Below are 12,130 nucleotides of genomic sequence, written 5' to 3'. Positions count from 1 at the left end.
CATACTAACTTGGAACACAGCAGAGCTGCATTAACTAATGTAATCCTGCAAACTCCAATGGCTCCTTCCAATACAACAATGATGTATGTAAATGGTGTGCACTGCATACCCTTGTAGGGGCAGAACCTAAAGGATCTAGGCAAGAATTTAATGCCTGCAGATGAGGATTTAAAAATCTTAAAGGATTTGGCTAAATGGTTTACATAAAGTTCCAATTTCTGCAAAATTTAGAACATTGTTACACTTTTCAGTACAAATTCTTTAAAGTTGGAGAGCTATACATCCTACTATTTGAAATGTTCAAATCCACTTTTATCTGGCTATTCTGGAATGTGTATCATGATTCTCCTTGGAAGTTGTCAAGCCTTTATTTTGTCAGCAGAAATGTATATTATGAGCTGACGTTCATGGCTTCCTTATGTGTAGATGACTTTATAGCTTGCCACGTCAGTCTGCATACTACGTAATATAGATGGCCATAGAGCCCGCTTCTGTGCAGATTAATGGTAACCATTTATTTAAGACATATGTGCATCCATTGTCTTAGGAATACTAGTAGCCACTTAGTAATCCAAAATGAAGTACATTAATACCCTTTAATGCCAGTTTAAGCTGCATATTCTATGATGAAATTGCAAAACAGCTAACTGTAGGCAAAATGAGTATAGTATAAATTACCCAAGGAACAGATCTTATATTTACTGTATAGAACGATTTGCTTTTGTGATGTCTTCTGTGATGTAAACACAAAAATTGGGATGGAGCCATTACATGCAGATTACATGTCTTTTCTTCCAGGGAGGAAAACTAATGACTCTAATATACATTTACCTATCCATTTCAGTGCCATAAAAATTATCTTCAAGCCAAGGGCACACAGCCATAATGGGGTGCAGAAATTTTTGGGTGCAACTTGCACCTGATAGGGCAGCACACAGATTGTTCATGTGCTATCTACATCCACCCAGCTCATTGCATGTAGAGTTCTCCATGCAAGCAGATGACAATAGAACATGCCATTGATAAACCTGATAAAGGTGCATTTGACTGGGCTCATGGGTTATAATAGGGCTGTGGTGTCCATGGGAAACACAGCGCATGGCCTTAAAATACAGCTGTGCCTTTGCCCTGAGGCTGGCTTCACCCTTGGGAAATGACATGTTATGTGGCATTTTTATGTACCCTGATGTTGCTTTAGGGCTCATGCCCACAAGCGTTGCGGGATATGCTGCGGGAGTACCGCGATTAAAAACAAAGTGCCTGCTGGTGATCGCAGATTTCCACGGTCTCCATTAAGGCTATATTAATGAAGACCTCCTGTGGCGTAAATCCGCAGCAAATAGAACATGCTGGGATTATTTCCCGCTGCAGAAATCCATGGTAGTTTTCCTCATGTGAGCATTGGCAGGCAGAAAGCTATTAGGTTCAATAGAACCTAATAGATGAGGAATTCATGTGTGGATTTCTGCCGTAGGAAATGTGGTAAAAATCTGTGGCCATTCACCCTTAATGGAATTGTCCAGAATTAGAAAAACAAGATTATCTTCCAAAAAAACAGAATCGCACCTGCCCATAGGTTGTGCCTGGTATTGCAGCTCAGTCCCACTTACCTCAATGGAGCCGAGCCAGGCACCACACGTTTCTGGAAGAAGGTAGCCATGCTTTTTTAATTGGGGTCAGCCCCTTTAAAGGCTGTTAATGTAAAACACATTGCATAGAATGTGTTTTTCTGAAAACCTAGTATGCTCTCAAAGTTGTTTTTAGTAACTTTGTTCCCATAGACCTCTTTTTTTTTTTATTGCACTTCTAAACGGTGCAATGCATCTTTTTTTTTTTCTTCTTGGTGGCATTTTCTAAGGTTTAATTACCATATAATTCAAAGAGGAAACTAGCGGATAAACAAATGAGATATGAAAGACAAATGTGCCATAAAAGCCTTTTAAAAGCCATTAAAAATCCTATAAGTGCATTACACTTTAAAAATTAAAAACTTTTCATACCTTTTTTAAAACTGCACTCAAATGGTAAAAGCACTTAAAATGCTTTCAGCACTCAGTTTGGGGGCTTCTGAACTATTTCTAGTGACAATCACTAAAATCCCATTCAGCGTACTGTTAGTTTTTAGAAAAAGGCAGTGTTTTGGGCATTTTATTCCTGTTGATGAGTTTTCTGGATCCACAACATGCGCTATGGCTTTTTTTATGCATTTCCATAGGCTTCCTTATGGGATTAGAAAAGAACATGAGAAAATAATAAAATGATCATAATCTACCTAAAGAGTGAATTGCACTTTGTTTGCGCAGCAAAAATTGTGACCCGATGATGCCTATAAGGCAACAAGCAAGTACAAGACTTACTACGAACTATAGCTTTCTCAAAAGAAAAGCTGAAAGTCTAGATTGACTGGACTAAAATTCTGGCAGCAATCATTACAATTATGCCCCAGTTGGGAAAACTCCACAAAAATGTAATACTTTTACCACTTTTTTGGATTGTGCATATCTAAAGTAAATGCTACATACATACCTTTACTGAAAATCACTCCGGATCCAAACTGCATAACCAGATGACTTAAAAGGAGTAGATTTTTAAAATCTACTTTTATTCCATGAAGTGTGCAGCCCCAAGTGCTCTGGAGGTGGACCTTCCTGAAATGCTGTCCACTGAGCTGCTCCACAGCTGACAGCTATCTCAACCTGGAGACCACTGCGGCTATCAGAGCTGTGAGGTAGCTGATTGGACTGGGAGCATTTGAAGAACACCAACCAAAGCACTTGCAGTTGTGCTGAGGGCAATGAAAGGTGTTTGTTTTTTTTTTGTTTTTTTTTCTCTTTATGGCAGCAGTTTTGCAGTGACAACTGCTGAAGCTCCCTTTAAGGGCAGCCGCATTTTGTTTGGCTTTTATATTTTTTGGTCATTTTTATGTATAATATGCTGAAAAAAGTGAAAAAACAACTAACTCCTGACTCTGGCAGTGGCTTCTCTCTTAGGTATGCTGGGATAGCCAGAAAGCCCCCAAATAGAAAGAAGTCAAAATAATGCACATCCAGACCATTTAAAGTACTCTAAGGATGTATCCTAGAGAGTAGAACACTGCATTCCTATGATGGCCTAAGTTTTTCCATCCCTGCTATAGTCAACTGTGTCTAGCACTTAACTTGGCTCACATGCGTTTCAGAGAAATAGATGAGCCTTTATTTGGATAATGGCTGGCATCCAAAACGATGCAAAGAACTAGTGACATGCTAGCATACAATCTCCTTTTACAGCATGAATAAATCTTCTGAACTGATTAAAGTGCCCATACGCACTGGAGCAAAGTTGTACTACCCCACTGACTTGGCAGGACTAGCTGGCAATCTTAGTTGGGAAGAATAACAGTCAGCTGACCAAGTGTTTGGCTGACTGCTGTTGAAGGTGTATGGGTGCCTCTTAGTTTTATTCACTAGTGTACATTGCAGGAAAGCCTCACAAGCCAGCTTGTGTCAAATTGCAGACAAGGGGCTGTGACTACATCAACTCCTCTCCAAATTAAATTATCACTTTGAAAGAAAAGGCTGACTTGTTCAAGCTAGTAGATGCAGCCTGAAACCGATTACATGGATGTATCTATTCCTAAATCTTAATTATAAGGGCTGATTCACACAGTGTAAATACTGTAGAAATCTCGTCTTGTAAATGCTGAGGAAATTCCAAAGTCTTTTTGTGTTTTTTTTTTTTTTTTTTTTTTCTCTAAACTACTCCCTATGGTTATGGTTTTAAAAAAAAGCTGTAGACTTTCCCTTCCCTGCTTTTTATTGGGATCTGCTTCAAAGGTCATAAATGATGAGAAATTTAAAACCACTGAGCAGTCTACTAGCAGTACCAACTGTGTTGCCAGATTTAAAGTCCATAGAGCTTAAAGGCGAACTAGCCTAATCATTGGCAATACATAGGTGCCATGCATGTTCCTCAAAAGGTCTGTTTCATCTATCAACTGGATCTGTCATGTTTTCATGCCAGCAGGACTCTGCATAGCTTTGCAGATATGGCCCCACTGACTCTCCACAATGTATGTTTATTCCTTCCCCCATATGGGCTGCACTTGCATTTGGCTCCCAGTACTTTGTGTCAAGTTGGTCCTCAGCAGTTCCTTGGTGGCAGAACTATGCAGCTCTTTGCACTGACATGAGGATGTGGTAATTCCTCTGTAAATGGAAGCAATACATCAGAATTTTCAGGTCATTCTACTTGTCAAATTGCTTGTTGCCCTCATTCTAGTTCACATTACATCAATCTAAAAAGCTATGTGTACTGATCCACCATGCTGGAGGTCAAGGAAGCATAGGAATCCTACTGAACCAGTCAGGGCAACATTTAGTGGTGGCTCTATAGTTTGTGTATTATGTAGCACCATGTAGGATGCAGCTTGGCATACACGTCATAAATGATTTTTCTATGCACTGAAAATGTACAGTAGCCACACAAATGTACTAACTTGGGTATAGCATGCAATGGATATTTTCTCTACAGATATATTTTTTTTGTGGGGAAGGGGGGGAGGGGAGCTTTTTTCTCTTAACCACTACAAGTCTGGCTGTGCTCCTGCTTCCCTCTGTTCTGCAAATGCTCTTCAGGTCCGGTTCACCCAGCTCGTGTTCTTGGCTAAAGTCAGGAGTGGATCTTAAATGGAGACATGTGAAATATTACTTTTTCTCTGGAATCCATGCCTTTTTAGCCAAAAAAGGAATGAACACTGCTGTGTGAACAAGGCCTAACTGTTATCACTTTTTTTTGTTTTCTTTTCTTTCTCTTCAGTCTCATTTTCTTTTCCCTCTCTATACAGATAAAGTGCTCTGCTTCATCTGGTCATCTTTATTCTACCTGGGCTGGATACACCTTTCTATGCTGTCCTATTCTAGTCTCATCTGGGAACTCTTAAATCCATCTTTCTGTAGTAATCTTCCAGTTACTTTTCTGCTGTACAGACACTCTGTAAAATAAAAGACCCACTGTGTATTTTCTCTCCACTGTCCTGCTTTATTTATTGAATGCCTTAAGTGAACCTTTAATAAAACTGCAAATCTGTACTTTTGACAGTTGTAGGACATCTCTGTATGTGTCTTATACATGACCTACACAGCCATTTATTAATGTGATGTTGGCCTTATGTGATTGTTCCATCAGTTGAAAAATAGATTTTTTTTTTTTTTACACGAGTACATACCGGCAAGAACCAAGATGTGTTAAAATGTAGTGACTTTCTGTGGTCATTTATGGCTTGGCTAATCCTCTTGACTGCAGAATACTTGCTGTCATGGTTGTCCATCCTTTTCATTCAGTTACAGCGGTGATATCCACATTTGGCCTAGTCTGCAGTAAGTCAGCCAGGCAGGGTACAGAAACCTTTTTTTTTTTGCAGCAGTTGAATGGTGAAAAATAGATGCTCTCCTACTCTAGCAGCTCCCTGCCCAATGCTGAAGCCCTGGTGCTGCTCAGGATACAAGCCGCTGCAGTCACTTACCATGTTGTGCGTGTGAGTGCTCACCCAGTAAGGGTTTCAGCGGTAATTCTTCCACGGCTGCTGAAGTCTGTGCTTTGTAGCACAATGAACAGCTAGTAAGGAGTTCTGAGTGTCAGGGACTGGATCGTCTGCGTTGGGTGGGGAGCCGCTGGATTAGATGAGTGACTGTTTGTTTTTTGTTTTTTTTTTGTACCATTCTGTTACATTAAGTCCTGGAATACCACTTATTGTACGGTTTTTACCCTGGATCTGCATAAGTGGGCAAATCCATATTTCAAATGTGGGAAAGGTCCATACCATATACATGAAAGCAGGAGTTCCCATTAAAAGCAATAGGATGTATGGATGACACTGACTGACTTAATGCAGTCAAATGTTTGCTTTGAGCATACATCCCCTTTAGCAGCCTATAAATGTATCTAGTGTATTCATTCATTCACTCACAGCAAACTGAATTAAAAATGGCAAGGCATTAAAACAAAGGATTTAATGAGGGCAGTGAGCCAGAATTCTGATATAAGAAAGCTGATGACTTTGGCCTGTTTCTGTTGCTACCACCCTTTAAATATAAATTGGTGTGGCTTTTTAGAACAGGTATAGGCCACCTAACAAATCTACTATAATATATGCCAACTCGTAGCTGGTCTAGACTGACTTTCTTACTCATAGGATGGCCAAAAATGCCCCAACTCTAAAGGTATACATTTCTTAACTTGCCACATTTCACTTCATAGCGTTTTAGATTAAGACTGGCATATGACTCCTGTTCAAATTCTTCCCAAGTATATTAACCCTTTCCAATTCAGTTTTGGAGACTGTTTCCTAAGGCCTCCTTCCCACGAACGGATTTCCGCCGCGTAATACGCGGCGAAAATCCGCTGCGTTGCACGCAGCTATTAGGTTCTATTGAACCTAATAGCTCCATGCTCACGATGCGTAATTCCACCGCGGAATTACGCACCGCGATTTCTCCCGTCCTCACCCGCAGCATGCTCTATTTTCTGCGGGTGAGGACGGGCTGTACGCACTGACGGCTTCCATTGCAGTCAATGGAAGCCGTCCATTCACGCTATCTCCCGCTGTAACCAGCGGGAGATAGCGTGAAAAAACGCTTTCCCGCCCACCGCCGAGCGTCATATGACGCCAAATGACGCGGTCCGGCCGCGTCACGTGACACGGCTGGTGACGCGAGAGCGGTGGGCGGTGACGAGCGGTGACGAGCGGTGACGCGGCGGTGGTGGGCGGGGAAGCGATTTCACGCTATCTCCCGCAGGTAAGTATAGGGGCTCTGGGGGGCGCCGTGACGGGCTTCACAGCGGAATATTACGCTGCGGAGCCCGTCACGCTCGTGGGAAGGAGGCCTTAAAGTGTTTTTTTTTTTCCTGTTTTTCAGTGCTATATGTTGGCTAAAGCCACTGTTTCTACAGAGGCTCAGACAGAGTGGCTGGCAATAGACAGTAAGAATACCCTGTCAGATGTTTTCTGACACTGGAGCTGTACAAGATTCAATTAGAATGTAGGCAGACGTCAGACAGTGGATTGGAAAGGGTTATGGTTGCATAACAATTTCCACATCTGTCATGACAGCACCTCTACTTAAACAGTTGTGCTGTCATGATTGACTCGTGGAAACTGAATTAACAGTAGGACATAATTCCTATGCTCATTTGTATAGTGACTAAAGAGGTTTTCTATCTTTTAAACTACAGATGTCCTATCCACAGGAGGTCATGAATAGACTGGTGGCAGTTTGTACAGAGCTTTGTTTCTGCACATGGCTCTATTCAGTAGTGCAATTGCTCTGCCAATGTATTGATGACCCATCCTGTGGATAGGCTATCAATTCTTAAACCACCACAAGCCACCTTTAAATGGCCTTTCAAGTTTTGTGTATTTTGGTTTAATAAAGCAAAATGATCCTTTTGCAGTGTTCACCCCACCCCTTTTATTCATACAGTCAAACAATTATCACTGTTGTGCCAGACTGCCAAACTATCGCAATTATGACTTCAGCAAGTTTCTAGCCCAGAATGCACACTAGAGCGTGTTTAGCGAAGGGTGGGATTTCTATGTGGACACTTTGCACGGAAATGTGGCATTTCCAGTAGGAGCAAAGTGGATGAGATTTTGAAGATCTCGTCCATGCTGCAGAAATCTGAACAAAAGTAAAGTGGAAATTGACATGTGGAATTCAATTCCGTAACCTGTGAGCTTTATCATCCTTTCAGCTGCAGATTTCCCCTGTCTTCAATGAGGGGGAGAATTCCGCACAGGAATACGCAATAAAACCGGACTCAAAATCCACACCAAATGGTGCAGGTTTTGATGCATGCTTTCCACTGCTGATCTGTAGTGGGGTGGCTGCTGCGGACTTTCTGCTACAAGTCAGCCCCAGTAGGGACCCAGCATCACACTTGAGTTGTACTTTAGGAAATCATAATTGCTCAGCTCGCATGAACTTGTTTAAACAAAGCCCCTTATGTACAAAGTGTATATTGCGACACGTAAGGGTGACTACCCACTAGCATTTTTGTTTGTTTTTTCAGCTGCGACTATGCTGTTTTTTTTTTTTTCCAATTGTCAATGGGACTTTCTAATGTTAAAAACGCAAAGTTGCGTTGCGTTTTTAACATTAGGAAGTCCCATAGGCATCTGGGGGGAAAAAAAGCGGCATATTCGCAGCAGAAAAAAAACTCTAGTGGGTAGTCACCCTAACACAGCCTCTACTGACCTGTCAAGTCTCTGGATTGCTACTACAAGCTGTTATGTTTAGATGGTTTCAATCACATTGGTCACTGACAACCAGAAGAACTGCTGTCCAATTGTTCTTTAGCCAAGCTGCTGTCTGATCTGTCTAGACATGTCTGACAGTATGTTAAGATCATGCCATTAATGTAAAAGCTCAGTCTAATTTTTAAACTACTCTATTCTGAATTGTAAGAATGTTGCCTCCAAGCCTGTGCACACCTTATGGGGGGGCATGTTCTATGGATACAATGTATTGCTTCACGTGAATCATAACTAGAAAATCAATCGGCTTGGATCTGCTTTTCAACAACATGCCCGACATCAACACCTGGCAGAAGTGGACCTGACACTCACTATGAGGGTAATCTGGTGGAGTGGTAGTGCATTTCACCTCTGTCTGGTTGTGATTGCTAACAACTCCACTACAAACTTTCAGAACTCTGTAGCTGTTAGAGTTGGGTTTCTTGATCCTAGTGTAGACCACTCTTGGATTAATGACCCGGCACCATCTTCACCTACTTGTGCAGTGAACCTAGAGCAGACTTTGCCCACAATCTAAAGAACAGTTACCCACTTTAGGACATGTATGCTGCAGCTTCGGTGTATGAAAAGAAAATTGTACAAGTTTCTCATGTTGTCTAAACACATGGAGTTAGACTTAACAGAAATGGCCCCTTTGGTGACTTGAAGCCATGTCACACGAGTTACTGTGTGGTAAGTTTGACTCTGTAAGCGTGTTCAGTTTCCATCTAGACAAGGTATAGTATTGACTTCTGCCATGGTTTGCTTGTGATTTTAACAGTGTAACCAATACTTGTGCATATTGGCTATAACTTTAATCATATGGTGTGAAAATAACTTGTACAGCATGTTTTGTTCAGATATTGGGGTGAAATTCATATTAGGGTATTGAGTTTATGTAAAAAGGCAAAATTTATGATACAAGGGGATTTAAAAATGTATGGCCTTTCTCTAAGGTGGTTTAAACCCTGGAAACACCTTTTGTTTTCCACAATATAACTGTCAGCTTCACGGTTTCCATGAATTTCACCTTTACATGATAAAGCATATGTTTACTTTTTTAGGACCTTAGTCCTCACACACAAATGCTGCATTAAGTAGTGCATATTCCAGAGCTGTAGTCGCAGTTCTACTAATGGCTATTGGATGTAATCGATCTGTTAGGGTTTTAGGGAGAAAGTGGTCCAAAATGCAATATGCAAGATCACTGGATTATAGGTGGCAAGTTGTAAAAAGGTGACGACACACAGGTCTTTGGTTTTAAAGAAGGCCGTGTGAGGGCTTCTACCCACTAGTGTCGTTTTTTTTTGTTTTTTACGCTGCAATATTGTGGCTTTTTTTTCCAATGGGACTTTCTAATGTTAAAATCGCATTGCACAAAAATCGCAAGTTTGCGCTTTAGAAAGTCCCATAGAAAAAAACGCAGCGGTATCAAAGCGTTTAAAAATAAAAACGCTGAAGTTAAGGTTTTTCATGGACAGACTTTTGATTGGTTCCAGAAGCAGCAACCATAACTGTGCCTGTAGCTCTGGAGTAGAAGACACATAGTAAAACTGGATCCATATAAGAGAAGGTTCTAATGGATAAACTATAGAATTGTGTGCATAGGTAAACATGTGCTTTAATCCAAAGCAATCTGTTACTAACTTGGAACCCATGTAACATGACTTGTCCTTCCAGATTGTATTGTCCATTACATGTTTTCTGTATAACCGTGCCTGTTATACATGTATCTCATTTTATTGCATGGAAATATAATTAGCAATTTGACTTGGTGTAACACTGCAGTTTTAACTAGTCTTAAATAGACCATTGAAAAGAGAATATGTATGTGTATATAGAAATGTTTTTCACAATTTAGTGAATGTAGATTTTTACAACTAAAGTGTTAAGAGAAGAGAAATTGAATACTCTCCTATCTGGTCAGCTTCCCATCCGGTGGGTGGCCACGTGCCATTCATTGTGCATGTGACCGCTCAGGCAGCTATGTACACAATGAACAGCATGTAACTGCCCACCGCTCCTCTCAGGTTCTATGCCGCATCAACCAGGGCTGCAGCGCTGAATGGGGAAGTTTTCAATTTCTCCATCTTTAACCCTTTTTTAGGATTTTTCCGGTACATAAAAAAAATCTAATAGGGTTTAGCATCTGTGATCCACACTAATGCCTGAAAATTGTGTACATAATTGTATTCCACTTGGTCCCTATTGTCACCACATGGAGACCATTGACTTCAAAAGAACCTGTCCCTAACCGCATTTAGTTGAAGTGCTTCTTTTTAAGCAATGTCCATGCAAATGAATTGGGGTGTTTAATAATGCATGTACACCAAATGTATAGAACCACATTAGTACATTTGTGTATTCTAGCTTTGTCTTGACATTATTTTTACGGACTGTTGGCTATCTTAACCTCAGATTATCACTTTATTCATTTCTCCATGTTTTTTTGTTTACCACAGAAAAAGTGGCGCATGCAAAAGAAGAGAACTTAAATATGCATCAGATGTTGGACCAAACACTTCAAGAGTTGAACAACATGTAAAACGATTTGCTGGCGTTTACCTGTGACATCTGGTTTTCTGAAGACACTGCTTGACAAGAAGCCCCTACAATTGCAGTTTTGACAGAAAAACAGCAGGGCAGGGATTGGAGTGGAAACATTTCCCCCCTTCCTTCCCTTTTACAATAGTTTAAGACTAATTGGGGGTCTTCTAAACTGGGAAGGGATGGATTAGAATGCAGTTAGCCATCGTGCCAAGTATGGGTGATGTGTTAATGGCCAAAACATTTCCAAACGTTTTTATTTTTAACGGTTTGTTTGGGTGCCTGACTATTAAAATTCAGTTCTAGTTTCTTTTTTCCTCACAATTGTCACTTATCCCAATAACTGGTCCAAATTCATGTACCTCTGTAAAATGTATGGTCATGCTAGGAGACTGGAGTAAAAAAAATCTATTATAGCACATGGACTAGTGTTTACACTAAAGAATATGGAGTCGGTGAGATTATATGGCAAATGCAAAACTTTGGGCCAGTTCATAAACTTCAGTTTGCCTAACGGTTATGCTAAAGGGCCTCTTTTGGCACCTTTGATCAGTATAAACTGTTCTGGTGCTCAAATGTGAGGGAACAGTTTGGGGTGGTTTATACTGTCCCCTGTTCCTGCATTGACCTCACCAACTTGGCATGCTCACAGCTTGACTTTCACATGGCTCTGTGTACTTGCTATCTCATAGATGAATGGGAATGTGTGCAGAGAACTGTCTAAAGAGTCCAGCGGTGTGCATGCGCCCAGTTTGCGGGAACAGGGGACCAGGTGAGTATAAAACCTGATCCCCAGACTCTCTGTTCCCTCACCTTTTTGAGCACCATAACTTTAGTTTATGGTGCTCAAAAGTGCTGACAGAGGCCCTTTGGCTTCTTCTTCACCACCTTTGAAAAGACACGTACCTTACAAGTTAAAGTTAGAACATTGTGGTGAATATATACTCCAAAAAGCAGTATGAAGCATGCCCAATAACTATAGATGGAGTTATCTGCAATTATCTACTGCTATAATGTACAATGGTTGTTTATAGACTTTAGATTATTTAAATTGTATCTAATTTAAAATCAAACCTGTTCCTTTTTATATGGTCTAACTGCATTCTTCCTCCCCTGTATGTTTTTTAACAGAGTGCAGATGTAACTATTCCACAATAATTGAAAATTGGGAGAGGTTAACTATAAATACGGACTTAATCTTTGCAATGCCTCACTTCTATTTTTGTTTTATTTTTACACAAGTTTTAGATTCGAACCAAAAGTGTAAAACCTTGTAATATGAAATAAAAAGCACACTTGAAATTTTCTATA

At 40.5% G+C, this 12,130-nt stretch overlaps 1 protein-coding gene across 13 annotated transcripts in view; it reads left to right on the top strand.

Moving 5' to 3' along the window:
• TPM1 (tropomyosin 1) overlaps positions 1 to 12,130 on the top strand; it is a 42,899-nt gene extending 30,769 nt beyond the window's left edge. For 7 of the 13 annotated variants that reach the window (XM_066592312.1, XM_066592311.1, XM_066592309.1 and 4 more), the window contains one exon: positions 10,735 to 12,130. In XM_066592312.1, the coding sequence (XP_066448409.1) occupies positions 10,735 to 10,817 (83 nt within the window). In that variant the 3' untranslated portion in view covers positions 10,818 to 12,130. Of the gene's footprint in view, positions 1 to 4,825; positions 5,004 to 10,734 lie in introns of those variants that run through there. The other 6 variants (XM_066592310.1, XM_066592306.1, XM_066592308.1 and 3 more) reach the window with 1 other exon arrangement.

The sequence above is a fragment of the Eleutherodactylus coqui genome, chromosome 2, assembly GCF_035609145.1.
Source record: "Eleutherodactylus coqui strain aEleCoq1 chromosome 2, aEleCoq1.hap1, whole genome shotgun sequence".
In the NCBI taxonomy this organism is placed as follows: Eukaryota; Metazoa; Chordata; class Amphibia; order Anura; family Eleutherodactylidae; genus Eleutherodactylus; species Eleutherodactylus coqui.
This window is presented reverse-complemented; position numbering and strand designations above follow the sequence as displayed.